Source organism: Athene cunicularia, unplaced genomic scaffold (genome assembly GCF_003259725.1).
Source record: "Athene cunicularia isolate RWA unplaced genomic scaffold, athCun1 SCF_2, whole genome shotgun sequence".
In the NCBI taxonomy this organism is placed as follows: Eukaryota; Metazoa; Chordata; class Aves; order Strigiformes; family Strigidae; genus Athene; species Athene cunicularia.
The window spans coordinates 368,510-389,154 of NW_020799266.1; the positions used below are offsets into that span (position 1 = coordinate 368,510).

Sequence of the window (20,645 nt, forward strand, 5' to 3'; positions counted from 1 at the left end):
GGGATCCATCCCTGGACGGAGCAGCGGTGTACCCACATCAGGCTCAGTCTCTGCGTTGGAGCCTGGCTGCATGGCACATGCATCCCTGCACACTGCGTCCAGCCCTGCGGGTGCCTTGGCGGGTGTATTCATGTGTGTGCATGTCTGTGTGTGCCAGGGTGCATGTCAGAGGTGGCACACATGCGAGTGGAAACCCTGTTTGCTCTGTGAGTCTCTCTTCCCCCAGACCTCACCAAAACGATGGGAGCAGCGCGGCTCTTTCACCCCTGCCCAGCACCCAGGATTGGAGTTTTCCCCTTCCTTCCTCTCTCCTCTATGTTAATGCTCCAAGTGGCTGGAAATGCCCCAGTATTAAAGTAGGGGAGAATGCCCCAGGCAGCATTAAAGTAGGGGGGAATGCCCCAAGCACTATTAAGGTAGGGGAAAACTGCTGTGTGGCCCCTTCTTTCCTTTTCCCTCCACACACAGCTCATGGCACAGAGATCAGAAGAGCCAGAAGGCACTGCTTCTTTGCAACGTGCAGTGTTGTGCCAGGATGGTGTCAGCGGAGCCAACTCCCAGGGATTGACATGTGCTTGAATCCCACATGCCTGCACCACGGAGCACTGCACTGACCAAGACTGGTCAGAAAGGAGGATCCACATCCTGAAGCCTGGCAGAGCATCTCTGCTGTCCACTCCTGTGCAGTCACTGGGCAGGCTGGATCCCCAAGCCCTCTGTGCCTGCAGCCACCTACCTACAAGGCTCTCAACCCAGGCATCCTCTTGCTCCCACCCCTTTCACATCAACCTCCATGAGCAGAAACAAGTCTACATCTGGGAGAGCAGCAGGAAGAGCAGCAAGGGTCCCACAGCCTGTGAGGAGCCTCCTGAGCTTCTCTATGCCAGGCTCGGGTGCAAGACGAGGCAGCCCTCATTTCTACTTCGTCCTTTCTGCAATACATGGGCTGTGTTCAGAGCCCAGGGTCTCAGCTGCCAGGAAGGTTGCTGCCATCGAGGTTCTGCACTGGTGACGGTCGAGGTCTGTCCCTTGACAAGAGGTGCTCTGGGCTCTTCACCCCCATCGCAGAGCTTCACAGACAGTGGGACAGTCTCTTTGCATCCTCAGGTGCCTGAAGGTGCAGAGAAGCACCCTGGAGGATCCTGAATAGCACCTCAAGTACCTGCACTGCTTTCAAAGATCCCCAAGGGTACCTACTTGTCTTTTCAGGTGCAGCACTTTTGAAACACTTGTCCTGCACTCTGTCCCATGGGAGCAAGAGCTGTGGGAGCCCCTGTGGACTCTGTGTGCAGACACAGGCAGGACATGCTCCAAACTGGGGCTCCAGATTCAAAGGGTGTCATGCCAAGCATCTTCCTTCCCCTTGATGCTGCTAAAGTGGAATGTGGAGCACCTTGTTTCTTGCTGCCTTGCCAAGGCGCAAAGTAGAGGAGGGCCAAGGGAAAGGAGAAATAAGGCAGCTCAGACAGGAGCAAGGGGCTGTCACAATGCAACAGGGAAGCTGATGGAGGCTGTGCTGAGGAGAGGGACAGGGCCCATATGGGGCAGGAAGTGCTGAGGGATGCTTGGCTCACACTGCTGTAGACAACCTGCACGAGCAGAGACATACTGAAAACAGTCTGTGTCACTTTGCCTAGAGCCACGTGCCCAAGGCCAGGAAGCAGATGCACAAGCCCAGGCAGAGCTGAGAAACCCAAAGACCCTGTCCTCAAGCAGCGGCATCAGTGTGGCCACAAGAGTCTGAGAACTTAATACCTGCCCTGTCCTTGGGTCACTGGGCTGAGCCCAGCACTTCTCACTGCCCCACAAAACACAGCATCTACTTCTGCATAGGGAATGGCTGTGTAGTCCCCTGGCCCCTGCTTGGTATGCTGGCAAGTTCTCCCCTCCTTAGCCAGGAGCTGCAGACTCCAGCCCCATCTGCCCTGTCACCCCAGCCCCTTACAGGCCCCAGATCCTTGCAGGCAGGAGGCTGCAACTCATCCTTCAGAGAAGGCAGGCAGCAAAACACAGTTTCAAATCAGACCTGATGCCAAGCTGGTGAGTATAGAAGTGCTTCTCAGGGCCCCTGTCTCATTTAGGAAAGGTCAGAGCCAGCCACTCCGGTGACCTGTGGGATCTCTCCCATGGCACAACTCAGCTGGAGCCACAGGGTCCCTCCTGGCTGGCCTGAGAGCCACCCAGTGCAGGCAGCTGTGCTGGGGCAGAGGGAGCACTCACACACAGAAGAGAAAGGGCTCCCTGCTTTTATTTTTGTAGGAACCTGCTGGATAAAACCCAGTAGCTCCTGAGCAGGGCAGTCTTGCAAGCAGCCAGCCCAGAAGCCATTGCCAAGCATGAACCTTGCAGGAGGCAGAGTGAAAAGAGCTGGGAAAACCCATGGCAGCAGCGAGTGGGGCCAGGGAGGCCTGGCAGGTCTGCCTCCACCTGTATCTTGCACACAGACAACACAAATGCCCCTGGCTCCCTGTTCTGTGTCCCCCAATAATACGGGTCCTGGCTTATGAGTGCACACAGTGGTGGGAACCCCATCACCAAAGCAGTCCCACAGGCTGTTTGGGTTCTGCTCCACATAGTGCTGGGGTCACCCCTTGCCTTGTCCTGAACCCAACCACAGGCTGGAAGGACATGGGATGAATTCCTGGATCGTTTGGATAGAAGCAAGGCCTCAGAGTGAGCTAAGCTGTGCGTGTATTGAGCCTGCGTCTGGCACACCACAAGCCCTCACAGGAGAATGAGAAGCCACTACCTGCAGATCTGAAGCTCATCTGAAGATGTTGCACCCCACAAGCAGCAGACGGTACCCTCAGGCTGGCTCTGGCTCCCACAGAACATGCCTGCTGTGAACAAGGAGGAGAACAGGAACCATGCAGTGCTTAACAGCTCTGGCTCTTCAGAGTTAGCAACTCAGCTCTGTGCATCCCCAAAGCACTGTATAAACACGGACTGATTAATCCCCCAGCCCCTTCGGGAGTTGGGCAAATCCAACAGCTCCATCCAGCAGACTCAACATGGATGCTCTCAGCAGCATGAGCTGCACTCAGTACAAGTCCCTTTGCTGTTTCCCATGGCTGTCCCCAACCAGCTTGATTCCCACAGCAGACTGGGAGGCCTTGGGCTGTCCCAGTGTCTGCATGGTTTGCACATTGCTGCATTCCTCACATCTTCCCTTGCTTTTCCTTGACCATGTCTCCTCAGGTCAAGGGCAGGTCAAAGACCAGCTATAAACCAAGTTAGCCACAAAACAAAGACTTGCACCTGGCAACTCAGGTTTCCCCATCTGTCTTCTCACCTGTCCCACATTGTGTATGTTTCTTATCCTGATCAGTCCTGGGCTGACGACTGGCTCTGCTGCTGGCCAAGAACCTTGGCTGTGCCTCCGATCACCTACACAAACCCTTTGCGGGACAGGCAGGCAGGGGTGTTCATTACGTCAGTTGCTCAGTGCTTCAGGCCTCTAGTGGAAACATTAGCTTGCCCATCTCTAATGAGGGAACAAGAGACCATGTCTGCCTTAAATTAATTGCAGAGTTGTCATCTCAGTGAAGTTAGAAGTGCTTTTCTTGCACAAGGTACTAATCTCTGCGCAGAGGTCTATGCGCCTGAGCTGCTCTAGAGGAATTTGTGAAGGCCTGGCTTGGTTTGAGAAATTAATTTCAGTCACTGAGAGTCACATTCAATGCAGAAACCTTAAAGACCTAGTGAAGGTCTGGGCTCTGTTCGACAGGTCCTGGTCTAAAACAGCTCTTGATTGCCTTGGCCTGAACAATATGTGCACTTTACGTTAAATGAGTGGGGGCTTTGCATTGAACAGCTGTGTGGCACTGTTGTCCCAATGCCCAGCACAAATCTGGTGAGACTCTTCCCTTCCCACTATGTCTGGCATCGTGCAGCCTGTATCAACTGCGTAAGCATGGTCCGTTGTGAGGTGATCTGCAGTGGTGGTGAGGCAAATGGCTGTGGGTAGATGTGCTAAAACAGAAGCAACCAAACATAGGGCTGCCTGGCATGAACTGGTAAGGGAGGGTTGGAAAGGAATTGCGTGGCCCATTCCCACTATGCTCCAGCTGAGGGTCCAACAGCTGTCCTTGCCACTGATCCCCCCCCCCAGGCCCCCATGATCCCGCTGGTCCCAGAGGTGCCGTCCCTCACATATGCTCATGCTTCCCTTCCTCTTGCAGGTGCCTCAGGGGGAGTGGAACAACACGCTGTCTCGAGACAAAGACAGCGAGATCCCGTGCCGGCGCATGCGGAGCGGGAGTTACATCAAAGCCATGGGGGACGATGATAGTGAAGACTCAGAAACCAGCCCCAAACCATCCCCAAAAACTGCAGCTCGGAGGCAGAGTTACCTCAAGGCCACCCAACAGTCCCTGAGTGAGCAGAGCACCACACAAAGGTAATGCTGGAGCTCCTCCAGATCTCTGCACAGGGCCCCAAGGCCCACACCAGAAGCAAGTGCTGGGGTTTATCCAGCAGCACCCACATGGACACCCCACCTGGGGACCAGAGCCAGCACAGCTCCTGCACACCAGCTCAGCCTGCCCACAGGCAGACAGATGGGGAGACAAGCAGGACAGGAGGAGATGTGCCAGTGGAATGGAGAGACCTTTCCATCCTGGTGACTCCAAATGAGCCCTGGTGTTAGGAGCTGCTCCAAGTCCCTGTCCCCTCAGCGAGAGGGGGGCACTCCTGTGATGGAGCTGGGTGGATTTCCTCTATAAGCATCTGCTCCTCTGAGGGAGTGCAGAGATCCCAACTCCATGATGCTACTGAGACATGGAAAATTCTCCAACCAGCATGGCTGAGGACACTTGGCATGCGGCCCACCGGCTGCTGAGACTGTGCCATCTGCTTTGCTCCACAGGTGTCCTGGTGACTCTGGGACCAGCCAGAAAGTGCCCCCTTGGCACACTAGGCTGGGTAATTCCTGAGGCTGAGAGACATGAGCTGAGAGCTCTGGGACCAGGTATTGAGGGAGGAAGACCCAGAGTGGCTTGAGGCAGATGATGGACAGCAGAGCAAGGGGAACACAGCAAAAGCTTCCTGGGAAAGAGGCTGGTCCTTGCAGGACTGGGTCATCATGGACCCACCTGACCAGGAGTGATGCTGTACAGTGTCCTCACCAGCTGCTCCACTTCCAGGGACAAGTCACCCAGGGGCTGTCACAGACTGTCAGTGCTTCAGATGCTGCAGCTCGGGGGGATGTGAGCAGCACGGAGGGGCAGGAGGAGGCAGGAGCCACCACAGATGGACTGCTGATGTTCAGCAGACAGAGCCAGGAGGGAGTGAGGGTGCAGCAGGCAGCGTGGAGATCCCTGACAGTGCCTTCAGATTGCAGACCAGATGCTGCTTTCTGCTGAGAGGGTGACAAAATTATCTGTGGAGCGCCCTGGGAATGACTGCTCTGAATCCATCCCTGTTCCCTGCATTCCCATCCGCTCCAGGGGGAGCAGAGCTGGGTCCGGGGGTCTCTGATAAGCCGAGTTGAAAGACTGAAGTTCTTCCTGTCCTGGGCTCATTGTCCGTTCAGGTCATGTCCATCAGGGCAAGAGGTCAGCCGGGCTGCTGGGGTCCAGCCAGAGCCCACAGAGCTTTGAGGGAGGGGCCAAGTCAGGGCAGGATGTTTGAGCAGGAGGGGCAGAACCCGCCGAGCCCTGGTTGCGGCCACAGGGCAGAGGGGGGCTCCGGGCAGGGCTGGGCTGCGAGGGCTCGCTCCGGGCACATCCTGCCTAGGAAGGAGGCGGCTCCGCAGCTCCTGGCGCTGCGCCCCGGCGGGGTCATGGCATCCCGGCCTGGCCGTGCCCCCCGCCCCGGGCGGCCCAGGGCTCAGGACAGGCCCGAGAGCTCGCCCAGCCGGCGCCGGAGCGTGAGCACGGCTGCCATCTGCTGACCGCCCCTCGCCTCTCCCCCCCTCGCCCAGGAACTGTTGGGACGCTGCGGCCGCCTTGGGCGCTGCAGGGCCTCCCTAGGGTGCTCTGGCACAGCCCTGGGACCGCAGCGGGGGCACCCTGCCCTGGCACAGCCCCTCGCCATCATCCTCCATCTCCCCAGAGCTGCCGGGGCCATCTCCGGGCTCCATCAGCCAAGGGGCACCGGACCTGCAGTTTGGGACAGGAGGGACTGGAGAGCTGTGGCCTTAGCCAGGCCAAGGCACAGAGTGAGACACAGTCTGTCCCTGTGAGAGGGTCTCTGCCCTCTGCCCGTCCGTCGCCTGCTTGGTGACTCGGTTTCCCCACGGGCAGGCTGCAGGGGCAGGTCAAGGTGAAGGCGAATGGGGTGGGCACAGGGATGCTGGCAGGGTCGTTGCCTGCCCCAGGACACAACTGACTCACACCACGGGTGTGTGGTGAGCTCACAGACAAAATCCTCTCAGGTCAAGGGAAACAAGGCAATAAATGGATAGCCCAGGGCTTGGGACACCGCGTTGCCCTTGGCCACTCACCAGTGGGTCTCCTGGGGGCTGGGTGTCTCCTCTATCACCCCTGGCCGATGAGACTACTCCCTGCTCTCATCATACTGCAGGATAGCCTCAGGAGGTGCCACAGTCCTTTCTGGTGGTCCACACACTGCACAGGGCTCCTGCCCAGCTAGGATGCACCCTGCCCTCATCTTCACTGTCCCCCAGGCTGCTGAAGGACAGATCTTTGCACCCACAGCCCGGCCAGCTGTGGGGGAAGTGACACCCCAAGGGTCCTCGTAGGGACCATGGTCAATTCAAGAGGGAGAGTCCCCACAGCTGGGGGGCTAACTGTAGCCTCCACCATGCCCCACATGGTCTGTGACAAGGACTCCACACAGGGTCTCATGATGGAACAGAAGAATGGGGCAGTCACATCCTTTCCACATCCCTCCTCTTCCTCCCGTGTCCCTCCTTCCACATCCCTCCTGGCCCCTGGGTGCTGGGTCTCAGCTCTGGTCTTGGCTGGTTTGGGCTCAGTGACAGCCCTGATCTTCTCCTGATGCAGAGGCTGCTGCTGAGCCCTGGGCATGAGGACAGTGCTTCTTCCAGAACCTACAGCAAAAGCTGCTCTGGAAATACCACCCCTCCCTGCTCCTGCAGCACTGTCATTCAGGTTTGGCTCCCCTTGAACTTCTTCCAGATAATCTTTTGGGTTACTCTATACAAATAATAAGAACAAAAAAATCCCACAGATTTTTCCAATTGCAAAGTCCATAAAATACCATTTAAAAGTAATTTCTCACCCTACCCCTCACACCCCCTTCCCACCATTCCAGACAGGGAAGATCCAGCTTCCCTGACCCCTGGACCCCAGCACCAGCCTGTGTGAGAGGTGCTCTGTCACCAGGGCTGTGGCTCTGGGGTCTGGGACAGACCCCATGAGCTCACTGGGGTTTTTCTGGACTAACTGGCATCTGCAGTGCGTTCCTGGGGGCAGAGTCTCATCCCCTCTCCTTCCCCTGCACCCCACAAATCTTCACCCGTGTGCTCAAGTCAGGGGCCAGGAAGGTGAGAAAGCGCTTCCTTCTACTCCAAGGAGCTGCAGCAGGGGCTGAGCGGTGGACTTGGTGCCCAGTGTTGTCTCTGTGCTGCCACATGTGCCTGTGCCTGGCAGAGGGAGCCGCAGACAGGGGTGCGCTGGCTCTCCAGCGCTGCCCCCACCATGGGGACACTCCTCACACCCTCTCTCTCTGCTGACAGGAGCCTGGACCGCCTGGACTCTGTTGAGATCCTGCTACCTCCGAAGTTCCCAACCTGGGAGGAAGAATACAACCAGATCTCCGACAGCGTCAACGAGTCCAGTTGCATCAACCAGGTGAGATACTGGAGCACTGTGCCCCCTGTGCCAGCATACCCCAGTGGGAAAGGAGGCCAGCTGAGGGGAGAGAGGGACGTCTTCCTCCAAAATAAGGCACTGGCTACACTCCAGGAATGGCACACACTATTCTCTGGCAGCTTTACCAAAGTATCAAGGCCAGCTCCTTAATTCTGAATCATATTAGACCCCCCCTCCTCTAGCTTTGCCTCCTCTCAGCACTGCTGGAGCAGCTGAAGTCACTCTGCCATGGCCATAGGTGTGGCAGCCCAAAGGAATGTTTCACAGCAATGAGTGAAGCTCAGAGCTGCTCTGAGCACAGGGTCCCACCATGTCACCATCCAGAAGCCACCTGTGAGGCTGCTTGCTCCTGCTCCTCACACCCACCCAGGCCAACCTCACCTGTGCAAATGGTGGCGTCCAGCCTGGAACCCTGCAGCAGCTCACCAGGGACAGTAACCCTGCTTAGCTCGGCGGACCTCATTCCTTGTGCAGCAGACTGGACCAGGAACAAGATGCCTGTAATTTGGGAGACTGTTATGCCAGCTAGCTGGTGGTGTCTCCCTTGGATATTCCTGGTCCCCTGGGAATGGCAAAGCCAAGGATGCCAGTGAGGTGCTGATGGTGGGTGGCAGACCCCTTGCCACAGGGTGGGCTCATTCCCTGACCCCAACCTGTGGCATGCAGTCAGTGCAAACTGGGTTTAACTCTCTGTCCCACACTATGCCTCCCCTTGGGATTACTCTGGAGTAGCTTGGAGCTTGGGTGACTCTAAGCCAGCTGCCTCACAGGCCAGGAAACAATCCATGCCAGGATGAGAGGTCCCGTGTGTTTATCTCAGCCCCAGGTTGGGGACCTGTCCTTTTGGTATGCAAGTGGAGGTCCCCGGGGCAGCAAGTGGAGGTCCCCACAAGCTTCTCCCAGGTGTTTCTCTGTTACCCTGGGCCTCTGTCACGTCCTATCTCTGTTCACGTGTATCTGCATGGGAACACATGCGCACACGTGCCCCTTCTGCACGGCTCCGCTCTGTCTGTGCGCTATGATCAAGGGCAGCAGCATGAGTCGGGATTTAAAGCGTCACAAACCAGAGCGTTGAAGCAGGTGAGCAGAGTTTTCTGGTGTCCCCTCCCTGTGTGTGGGGCTCCGAGCCCTCCTCTGGCCCAGCCCAGCCTCTCCCACCCCATGGCTGGTTTCTCCTGCTGCCACAGAGCACTGGGAGCCCTTGGTAGAGAGCTCTGGGGAAGGGCATGAGGCATTGCTCATGGGCATACGTGTTCCTTGTGGTCAGTCTCGTTCCTTGTACATCAACAGCAATGTGCTAGGTGTCTCACTGCAAAGAGAAGAGGTCAGGACCATCACATTCTTGTCCTTTGCATGTAAAGCCATGTTTGAAGTCAGGTCTCTGCATGAACACAACAGGCAGGATGACTCTGTGCTCTCTCCCTGTCTAAAGTTGCCATTTAGCAGCTGAGTGCAGCACCCCCATGAAGACATCAGAAGGGTCTTGGAGCTGGAGGGTCTGAGCAGCCCACGATGTGCCAGGAGCTGCCCAGGCACAACATCTCAGTCCCAGACTGGTAGCACTGTGGTGCTGGGGACATGCTGACTGCCTCAGCACCTGCTCAAGCATAGGGTTGCTGTCATCACGTGCACTCTGCTTTCTTCCAAATCAGAGAGAGTTCAGTTGCAGCGGGGTTGGGATTTAGAGGACCCCCTGAACTGCATTATCTGTTGATTGAGGTGGGTGGAGCTGGTACAGGCACCAGTGTGTGCTGGTCTCATATTCTGTTGGGCCTGAGCTGCCCTTTCATCTGATGTCAGATGATGTCAGAGGCAGTTTCTCCCCTGCCCTCACTTTTGTGTGTCCTCCAACACCTTCCTGGTGTGTCCAGCAAGACCCTAGTGTCCTCCCACACACAGAAGCATCCCCAGCTCTGAAAAGCAAGTCTGCTTTACTTGGTTTTGTTCCAGTTGACCTCCACCTTACAAACCTTTGGAAGTGCTGGGTTCGCCAGGGGTGCATGTCAGCATCCACCTGCCACACCAAGGGCAGAGCCAGCTGGTGACCCCCAACACTGCTTATCCATACTTTGAGCTGTGCCCAGTGTAGAAGGGTTGGACCCAGCCCCCAGAGCCAAGCCTCTTCCCTTGGGTGCATTTTGAGCCTGGATTCTTCCCAAGATGGGTAATTTTGGGTGGCTTGCACAGGGCAGAGCTCATAGGGTGGATGTGCTCTGCAGACCAGGTTTGGAGAGAAGGCATTGCTCCCCACCCACGGGCAGTGCAGTGTCTTTTGGGCGTCTGTCCTTATGCCAAGTGTGTGCCATGGCTTTGATATAGAGAGAAAGCAGTATTGCTTCTGTGTGGCTTCTTCCTGGCATGGGGACAGAGGAGATAGCAGCGAGGTGGCCAGCCTGACCCCATCAGCGTGAAGGACGGTTTTCCCAACGTGGAGAACTCAGATTGTCCATCACTCCAGCTCTGTGGGCTGCACAGGCCCATCACTACTCCTGGCCATTTTGCGAGGTACTGGCCAATACTGGGGGCTTCACGGACGTGCTGACTGGGAGCCACAGCAGCCCTTGTCCAGCAGCCACAGGCAACCCATGTGTGCCAAGGGGTGTCACCGCATTTTGTGTCCCAAGTGTGCCCTGTGTATATATATTGATATATGGTGCATACAACAGGCTGAATGCATCAGCAGCTTCTCTCCATCTGGAGGCGTCCTGTGGAGCTTTGCCATGCCCTGTTTGAGCTGCTGTCTGACAGGCCTGTGCAGCATCTTGCTTGGCATCTTATAAGCTCTGAAGTTTGTACCGAAGTGTCAGCAGCAGTGGCCCTGGGGGATGGGCCATCCACTCCCCTTGTCCTTAGTCCCTGTGCAATGGCTGTCTGTGTGAGGGGCTCCCCCATTCTTGGCCTTTAACCTTCTCCAACTCTTTCTTCCAGATCTTTGGACCCCCCTCACTTATCCCTCAGATATTTACCCATGGAGAGCAGGTACCGTCCCGCTGGTGTTTCCCCCTTTCTTCATCACGGAGGTTTCTCGGGTCAGCCTGGACACCCACGGCAGGATGTGAGGCAGGCTGTGGGGTCAGCCCACACCAGGACCAGCAGAAGGAGGAAGAGGAGGAGGAAAAGGAGGAGGAGAAGGCAGCGCTCCTGACCCGGGCACTGCAGGGCAGCTGGAGAGCTTGGTTCCCCTGGCCCCTGTGGGGCGTTAGGAACTGACAGTTTTAGGAAGAAAGTAGATGAACTTTTTGAGCCAAACCTTGTGGAGCTCAGTTGCCAATGATGGGCAGAAACACTGTCCTTAAGGCCAAAGAAAGGGCCAGGAGAGATGGAAGTGGACAACAGGGCCAAACTCAGCATCTCTCATCTGTATTTCAGACTGTTCTGCTTTAGGCTGGCCCTGGCTTAACCTGTGTGAGCCTCTCCTGAGTCCAAGTTTGACCAGCCACTGCTAGTGGAGAGCAGGACATGAGTGGGGGGGAGGTGGGGAAAGCAAGCGAAGCAGGGAGCGAAGCAGGGAGCGAAGCTGCCCCTGCTTGGCTCACACCTCACCGCAGCCTGCCGCCGAGCCCCCTCCTGGTCCCCCACCACAGATGGGGCTAGGATGGGTTCCCAATGGTGCCACCCAGAAGCGGTGCAGGCATCCTGTCCTTGATCAAGTGTGAAAGCTGTCCCCCCAGCCCACACCTCCCCACCTTCTCTGCACTGCACCCCGCTGTAGCACCAGGCCATCTCCCCCCGGCAAGGAAGGAGCACCCCTGCCCAGCAGAGTCTTGTGGCTGAGGCTGGGGTCTCCCAGCTGTGCTGGTGGGGCAGAGGGACCTGTCAGAGGCTGGACGGGGGTTTTAGCCTCATATGCTCTCTCCATCAGAGACTGGGGGGTGTTTCCCAGGCACTACAGTGGTAAGTCTCTCCTACTCCACAAGCAGGGATCCTCTCGCCTCCCAGCAGAGTCCCCTCTTCCCTCTCTCCCAGCAGAGAGCCCGGGCATCCCGCGCCCCCACCAGTACTGACCACTGCACCTCCCGGTCTTGCCTGCTGTAAGCAGGACCACGCAGGTGTGGCAGCAGGGTGGCTGCAGGGAGAGGAGCAGAGGGGAAGGGAAAGGGCTGCCTGCAGGCAGGGGCTGACTGGCTCTGCCCGTCTTCCCGTGCAGGCGCCAGAGCCAGAGCTGGGGGAGCAGTACGAGGCGGTCTGCGACGCTACCTACAGCGAGGCTGAGTCGGCTGCTGCAGAGGTGCTGGACCTACCTCTGCCCAGCTACTTCCGCTCCCGGAGCCACAGCTACCTCCGAGCCATCCAGGCGGGCTGCTCCCAGGAAGAGGACACGAGCTCCGTCCGCTCCATCTCCCCCCCGACGGCGGGCAGCCTCAGCGGCAGCAGGACCCTGCCCACCAACAGCAGTGAGTGCCAGCGGTGTGCGGTGGGGTGGCGGAGAGAAGGGGCACTAGCGCAGCGGGGACAGGGGATACTGGGCTCAGATACCTGTATCTCCAGCCACTGTTGTCCAATAATTTTGTGGACGTATGGGGGCTTGCTCTGTGCCAGAGAGGGAGGCCAGCAGCCAGGCATGACACGAGGATGGCCGGGGCTGGGTCTCTGGATGCTGGCGCTGAAATGGCAGACAGGCTCTGGCTGCTGGGATCTGGCTGGCATGGCTGATGCAGCCTGCAGAGCTCTGGGAGAGCTCAAAGTATTCACCTGGTCAAGCCAAACCCAAGTCTGCGTTTCTGCGCTGGGAGCACCCTGCGGGACACCCGCCTTGCCCAGGAGCACTGGCTGCCCTCTTCCTGAAGTCCTGCAGGGCTGCAGGTGCAGCAGGAACCTGCAGGCAAGCAGCCCTGCTGCCCTACCTTATCAATGCCTTCCATCTTCCTCCTCCTCCTCTCCACTGTGCATAACTTATTACCCCAATCCAGGCTATAGTTGACAAGTTTGACCTCTCTCTGAAACTCTTGGGAACAAAAATGTCTATCAGAGACTCTGCACCAGCTTCCCCAGGGTCTGAGCACATACCAGCACACGTATCTCAGAGTCTGCCAGAGGCAGAAATTGGGGCCAACCGGAGGAGGGAGGGCAGAAGGCATCAGCCTCCATCCCTCAGTGATGAAGGTGTGAAACAGCTTTGGGGTTCACCATGAACTTCTTTGCAGGTTCCCACACATGGCAGGACTCCTAGGGACAGGTCTGAGGGATCAGATCTGGGGGAAAAAGAGAATGGTGCAGATTTGCCTCCTCCAGACCCACGGGGTTTGTGATTTCGAGCTGCAGCCAGTGAGGGCAGGCTGCCGGCCAGCCCACACCTGAGCGGCACAGCCCAGGCAGCGGCGTGCCGAAGGCTGGGCTCACCAGCGTGGCTCCTGTGCCATCCAGGCGACAGCCCAGCTCCGTGCAGAGGCTGAGTGATGCTGTGTGCTGGGCTCACAGCGCTCACAGCCTGGTCCCTTCCCCTGCAGGCAGGGCAGGAGGGGTAACTGGCAGACAGCGTCACCCTGGTGCACCCAGCCCTCAGGCTGCTGCCTAGAGACTAGTCTTTCAAAATCTTCTGACAGTGAGATGCTGGGAGTTCATCCTTCAGCTGGACTGGCTCCAACTGCTTTCTCTCCCAGAGACAGATAAGAATCAAGTCCTATTTGCCCCTCTCCATCAGGTATACATAGATAAGAAACCCCAACATCCCTGGTGTGGGGTAAAAACAGGTCTTGCTCTGAGTTTCAAGGCACTTACAAGCCTTCCCAAGCCCCAAAGCCCAGCACACTGCAGCCTTGGTACACTGAGCAGCATTATACCCAACCCCAGACACCCTCCCTGGTGCTGGATGTGGGCGTTATTCATTCCAGGCCCTGCTCTTTTGATTAGTAATTACTGTATGAGACAAGAGCCTGGCCTCTCCCTCCAATGTTAGTCAGGATTGACTCCATCGCCTGGAGTAGGGGGGAGGCTGCAGGCAGCCCCGTTCAGCTGGCGTTTCTCACCAGCCAGGCTGTCTCTCCCAGGAGGCAGCTCCCAGCATCACAGCAGAGTGGGTCTCTTTGCCACACGTCTGGCCAGAGCTGGCTCTCCCACATGCCAAGCCCCTGCTTCCCCAGTGGCCAGACCACGCAGCATCTCTTTGGTGAGTCGGGGCTGACCACTCCCTGGCAGGACTGCCATGCCCCCCCGCAGTGCTGCCAGAAGAGGCTCCTGTGAACACCCCATGCATTCAGCACCCAGGTGGGATGCAAGGAAAGGCAAGTGCTTTGCCCCAGGATATAATTTTGCCAAGATGCTGGGGTCAGTGGCTCAAGACAGCAAGGAATGGTGAGGGCTGCTCAGACCTCGCAGCACTGGGAAAGCCCAGGAGGAAAGAGATGCAAGAGCTGATTTTCTGTCTCATCCACAAATGAGCTGGGGTGCTGGCTTCCTGCTGCAGAGACCAGCACCGCCCTGGCCCAGGGACAGTTTTGGTGCAGCCAGGCTCCACCTGTGGCTGCCTTTATCAAAGCATGATCTGCAGCAGTGGCTTCAGTCCCCAGTGGTCCTTGCCTGTCCTGGAAAATGTGTGCAAGGGCCATGGGTGGCAGGGAGGATCATTGCTCTGGAGATGCTGCTTCTGCAAATGGCTCCTGAAGGCCTGAGCAGAGCTGACAGGTGCAGCTGTGTGAAGCTGCAGCATGAGGAGCAGCTCTGCTCTCACTGCATCATTTTGGCTGAGGCAAGGCCCTCCTGGGGCACCAGGGAGTGGGAGCAGTCTCCAGAGAGATGTTCCGGGAGGTTGGCAGGTCCTTGCCAGAAGATAAACTTGTTACCTTTCCATGACGCTCCAAGTCACTTGATCTGCATCACTTTTGCATCCATTTCCTTCAAGGCAGCCTGTGTCCTTCTCAGCTCCTGGGCAGCCTCAGTGCTGCAGGGGAGGCTTGGCCATAATGCAGGGTGCAAGGAGCTGAGGGGTCCCATCCCAGGAACAGTTTGGGGAACTGGTTAGAAAAGGTGATGTCTTAGTGCTCCCAGACATGGCGGTACCTGGACATCATACCAGGCAGACACCAGAGCGGGCAGGAGGAGTCCAGCATCTCTCACCAGGGTTGCACAGTGCTTCTGGCAGCGTGGAGGCAGACAGCAAGCCCTGTCACCCATGGGGACACCGGGGTCAGGTCCAGCAGGGCAGGCTGCTCTTGGCATGAGCTCTGGCACTGAACCACAGAGCTGTGGGGGAATTTCAGAGCAGGCATAGCATATCTGCTGTGGGCATAGCTGCCGGAGCACTGGAGTGGGCTGTTGGTGGGACCCAGGGTGGAGCACCATCCCAGCAGAGGGGAGAATGGGAAGGAGGGCACCAGCAGCCTTCATGTGGGCTCCAGGCCCTCCTACCCAGACACATGCCCATACCCTCATGTGTCCCCTCCAGTGGTCTGTGCTCCAGGGTTATCACAGTCAAAGTCCACAGGATGAGGCAGGGACTGAAAGAGATTCCCTGAGAGGGACAGGCTGCTTGCTCAGCCCCATCCCACTTCCTACCACCCTCTCTGCTCTGCTTCTGTCCCACACTCTTCCCACCCTGGCTCAGCTGCAAGCCCACGCCTGCTCCTTGCTGGCAGTATGGCTGATGCTGAGTTCAACACTGCTGCAAATCCAGTCTAACACCAGGAAGCAACAACAGGCATAGCACAGAGGGGGCTTTCAAAAGGATTGGTTGCCACCTCTCTCTGACATGACCCAGTAGAGATCTGCTGATTTTCAGTATATCCTCCAGTCCTTTGCATTGGCTGCTGGGGCTTGGAGAGGGAAATGTTTTTGACAGAGGAGGTGTGGGAAGCAGAGAGGAGCATCTGTGTTTGTGTGTGTGCACGATGGGGAAGGCAGGAGGCATATCTGGATAGCAGTCACACCTTTAATCAGCCACCCGGCTCAGTTCCCCCTGCAAATGTGTATCACTGAGGCTTTAATTGGTTGGTGTTGTACAAGAGGGGCCTCCCGAGCAGCAGATTGGTACCTCTCAGCTCAGCAGCATCAGTCTGGACCAATAGAGAGAAGAGAAGTGGGTGCACCATTATCCGCAAGTCTAATGGTTGCTCATGGCCTCTGCTCCACACAGGGCTCTGGGATGAAAAAACTGAGAGCCCTCATCTGTTCCCTTCCCACGGACATGCTCCTGCACCAGCGTCCATGCACCAGCCCAGAGGAACTGTTCCATCATGGACCTGGTCCCTGAGAGGGGGATCGTGCTTCTTCTCTTTAGGGACACATCCTAAGGAGGCACCAGCAGCAGCAGTGTTGTGACTGACACAGGCTTCTCAATTTTTGAGGAGAATGTGGGGGTTGACTAATAAATCAAAGGGATTCAGCCACCAGCTGAGGGCACAGGGAGGTGCAGCGAGTTCCATTTCAGAGGGCTGCCAGTGCTGGGGTCTGTGTAGGGAGCACAGCTGGGTGGCAGAGCCTTGACAGCTGTCACACCTCTGACAAGCCAGTTCCTCCCACAAACCGCCTGTGTCACTCGTGTATTACAAGGCAATTAGCTCCCATTTGACAGCCAGCAAAACAGATGATGAGCTGCCCTTGATCAGCCTTAAACAAAGCTTTGTGCCTTGCAAAGCCCAAGCTGGAGACTCAAAAGCCCCAGTGAAACCTATTCATCTAATTGCCAGGCGTTCCACCGACAGCCACGCCAGCTCCTGAGCATTACAAAGGGCTCCCCAGCCCCAGCTCCTTCTTATTAGAAGCACCACTGGGAATTATTTGCTTAATAGACAGCTTGCAATACAGAGCTGAATATTTGATGTCCAGGGGAAACGGGAAAGAAGAGGTGAGCAAAGCACAGCAAAAGGAGGTCAGAATCCCCAGTGCGGAGACCCCAGCCCAGTCTCCACCCAATGCACCAGTGACAGCAGGGAAAGTTCATACCAAGCCATACCAAGCTCTTCCCAGACCTCCCTATGCCAACTAGTAACATCACCCTTGCTCAGAGCATCCTGCCCTGGGATTCAGCAGCCTGTTCCCAGAAAGTCCAGGTGCCCAGCTCCTTATCCTCTGCCCAAATCTCTTTCAGAGAGGCTGGGGAATCCAGCTCTGCCTCCTCCTCCAGGACTGGGCTGTCTCTGTTGACCTGTCTTACCAATGGTCAAGGTGTCCCTGAGAGTGTGAGCTCTGGAGGGCAGGGACCCTCCAGTTCTCCCTTTCTGCTGATGCTGTGATGGCAGCTCTGGCTGCAGGCTCCCAGCTCAGCCCAACACAGGGACCTGGAGCAGAAGGAGCTCTAGGAAGTCTAGTCCTTCAGGCCAGCCCAGCCTGGACCCCAACCAGAGCCAGGCATGAGGCTTGTCCTTGAGAGCCACCAGCACTCCCATGAACAACTGCCAGGGCTGCACATACCTTATGCCCATCCATATGCCAGAGCTCTGCCAAACCCAGGCTGGACATGAGAGCACTACCTAGGAGAGATACTCCCTAAAGTCATGACAGAATAGTCATCCTTCTGCCTCCAACCTGCTTTCTGTCTTCTTTGTATTGCTTTTTTTTTGTCTGTTCATCACTAAATTAAAGATGGCTTCCAGGACCATTGCTGTGCTGGGAACTCTGCCCTGCCCCAGGGGGAAGGCAGATCCCAGACTGGTACCCTGGCACTGATGCTCTTGCAGGGAGAGGCAGCACAGTTGTGCTTAGCAGAGGAAAGACAAGTGCCTGCACAACTCCGTGTGGTGTCACAGCACAAAGCAGCATCATGCTGACCAAATCCCCAAGGGCTGGTTCACTGTGGGACGAGTTTCCACAGCTTCTGGGAAAGTCACGTAGTGCTGGCTTGTGAGGGATGGGTACAGACACCCTTCCTCTTTCTTCTCTTCCTCCTTCTTTGTCCACAGTGACTACCTGGTCTCTGGGTAGGAAGGCAAGTTCTGCTCCTCTCTTGGATGTCATGGCCTTCTCTTCTTTGTGGGGAAAAAGTAGTGGTGCAAAGGCAAAGGAAAAAACAAACCAGAGCAGGACACATCGTTCATCCTGTGTGTGAGCAGCCACAGCTGAGAAGAAAACAGCTACTGCAGACCCTTTGCTAATCGTATCAGACAGAGCTGACCCCATATGGCCTTTGAGGAGAGAGACTGTTATCATTCCCTTCAGATTTTCTCCTTTTTGACCTAGATTTCACGTTCCAGAAATAGCTTTCTCTGACATACCAGCAGGAAAGGGATTAGAGAGATGGGGGAGAGGGAGAGTGTGTGTGCATGTGCAGATGCCAGGGTAAGATTTCTGTTGCATGCTCCATTGGTGTTTGTAATGGAAAAAAAGGGTACATATACATGTTCCATGATCTATTCATATGTCTGTAGGACACAAAGAAGTTTATAACAACTGTTTCTCTCCACACTTACCTGTTCATTTTTCACCTCTAATCTTTTCCTTGATATTATGGCAACTCCACTACCAAGCCCTGTACCCAGACAGCACTCCCTTTTCCCCAGGAAGCCTGTACCATGGCTACAACCTCACTCTCCAACTCCACCATCAAAACCAAAATATCTCCATCCTTCTGCCTCAGCAAAGCTTGGTGCTCCTTGCTGCCAGATTTCAGCTCTACTACAGGCAGCACCCAGCCCAGCATGCTCTCTTTCTGCTGCCTGCTGTGCGCATGTGTCTCCCTGGCACCCAGGAACGAGTGCAATGAGTTTGAGCCCCACGGAAATGTCATTTGCCCAGATCCCCAGGAAGGGGGGAGCTGCTGTGCCAACACAGGCAGGAGCAGGGGAGGTGGAAACAGCTGCCCATGCACTTAATACTGGGAAGGGAGCACAGCTCCCAGGTCCTGGCCAATCCTGCCTTCTCCCAGCAGGGGCCACCTACAAAGGAGTAGAGAGACAGCTGCCAGCATTTTCCTTTGGTACTATGGTCAGAAAGCAAAGTCCTTGTTGCTTGCTTTAATCAGCCTTGAGGGCAGGAAAGGGAGGTAGTAGTGGTGTCCTCATGGAAGAGAAGGAGAAACCAAAGCACCAAGGGTTGTCTCAGTTTGGTCAGGGGCTCTGGCAGAGCAGCAGCAGGGAGCACATGCCTGGTGCGGTGCTCAGCCCCTGCAGCTGTGCTGGTTGGAAAGACATGTGCCACGTATGGCAGACACCCAAGGTCTCTTCTTAGGCTGAGGGGCCTGGCAGCGTCCTGGCACTGCTGCCATCCATGGAAACTGGGTGAGCACGGAGCCGCCCTCGCGCCAGGTAATCACAGATAACTCAGCACCTCTCTGCCTCTCCCTCGGTGGCCACAGGGCTTGTGCCATCACTGGAGCAGCCCAGCAGCCACTGACAATGGTCTTAACTAAGACACAGTGGGACTGGATGAGGCCATGCACCCAGGCCTGAGCATATGCAAGATTTCAGACAGCGCAGGAAAATTAGGATTTCTTTGTGTGTGTTTTTCTTGTTCTCGGTTGCTTTTCCTATCCTTCAATCTATTGGGCCACAATGTGGGTATTCCTGAGGATTCAGGAAGAGACTGGCTCAGAGCTTCACCGCTCACAGCCCGTGTGGATGAGGGGCTCTCAGTCCAAAGCTGCTCACCACTCCCAAGCCTGGAAACAGTTGAACTGAAAACAAGTTTTCTTGTTTTCCTTGGTAGGCAGCCCAGGGGAGAGGCCCTGGGCTGCAGGTCCCAAGCCTCAGGGCTGACTGTCTGTCAAGATTCTCCTTCGGCCCCAGTGTGCTGCTCTGTTTTCCAGAGCAGAAGCAACACATCGACAGCGATTCTGTCGCTGCACTCCAAGGGCAGCAGTGGCTCAGCCGTGAGCTCAGTGCGGTGTTTCCCCAAGGTGCTTTCATCTCTCCATGCTGCAGACAAGCCCTTCTGCACTGCATGCCGTGAACCCAGCCAGCCAGAAATAAATCAGAGCATCCAACGACTGATGGTAACAGCGAGTAGCTGGGGCAGCACACGTGCTCCTGGAGGAGCCACGCAGTATCACCGCTGCCTGCAAAGCCACAAGCCCTGTCCGAGGCCCGTGGCAGCACCGTGAGGCAACACCCACAGCACCCTGGGCTCACGGGCACCGCTGCCCTCGGCTCGTCTCAGCTCTCAGCGCAGCGTGGCTCTGGCCTCACGGGGGTCACACCTGCCCCACAGTCTGGGTGAGACTCATGCTCAGCTCCGGGTGTTTCGAGGCAGGATTGGAGGGATGAAGTTGGACGTGGCTCCAGCACCCAGTGTGTCTGTGCCCAGGGTGCCAAGCCTGGCAGGGCTCTCCCCGTGGCCCGCAAGCTGCACCAGCCTTGCTCCCCTCCCTGCATCCATCCTCCACCGTCCCTGCTCAGGCAGCCTGAGAGGGAGACACAAAGCGCAGGCACCAGGCACAGCACCGTCCCCCGGTGAAGCAAAACTCAAGTGTCCAGCAGGATGGAGCTTGGCTGGCGAATCTGTGATCGGCAGGAAACTTCCACCCAGGGAAACAGCCACTTCCCCACTGTTTTCTTTTCCTCTTATTTGTCTCTGCGCTGGAGACTCCTTCCGCTGACACGGAGCAGTGCCGGAGCATCGCCCACAGCCCCCGCGCCCCCCTCTCAGCCCGGGGTGCCCCCACACAGCGGCGGGGCCGGAGCGCGGGGAGGCCTTTTCGCCAAATCACATCGGTGTGTGGGTGAGGGACGGGGCCGTGCTGGGGAAAATGTCACCGTGGCTCCTGCGGCTGCGACAGGGAGACAAAGCTCCCGCGTGGGGGTGGGAGAGGCGCCCGCTTTGTTCTGCAGCGTTTGGCTCCCCCGCTCCTGCCACGCACGGGGCTGCCACCCGCGACGGTTCCGGTGGGGGAGCGGCAGCCGCCGCCTCTGTCCCCGTCCCCCCCTGCTGCGGGCAGGACGCGGGGATCCCGGTTAACGCTCGAAACGTGCCCGGTCTCCT

At 57.0% G+C, this 20,645-nt stretch overlaps 1 protein-coding gene across 5 annotated transcripts in view; it reads left to right on the forward strand.

Moving 5' to 3' along the window:
• DLGAP4 (DLG associated protein 4) overlaps positions 1 to 20,645 on the forward strand; it is a 151,224-nt gene that overhangs the window by 87,189 nt on the left and 43,390 nt on the right. For 4 of the 5 annotated variants that reach the window (XM_026867240.1, XM_026867237.1, XM_026867241.1 and 1 more), the window contains 4 exons: positions 4,182 to 4,399; positions 7,664 to 7,778; positions 10,728 to 10,778; positions 11,947 to 12,193. In XM_026867240.1, coding sequence (XP_026723041.1) covers positions 4,182 to 4,399; positions 7,664 to 7,778; positions 10,728 to 10,778; positions 11,947 to 12,193 — 631 coding nt within the window. The remainder of the gene's footprint in view (positions 1 to 4,181; positions 4,400 to 7,663; positions 7,779 to 10,727; positions 10,779 to 11,946; positions 12,194 to 20,645) is intronic. The other variant, XM_026867238.1, reaches the window with a different exon arrangement.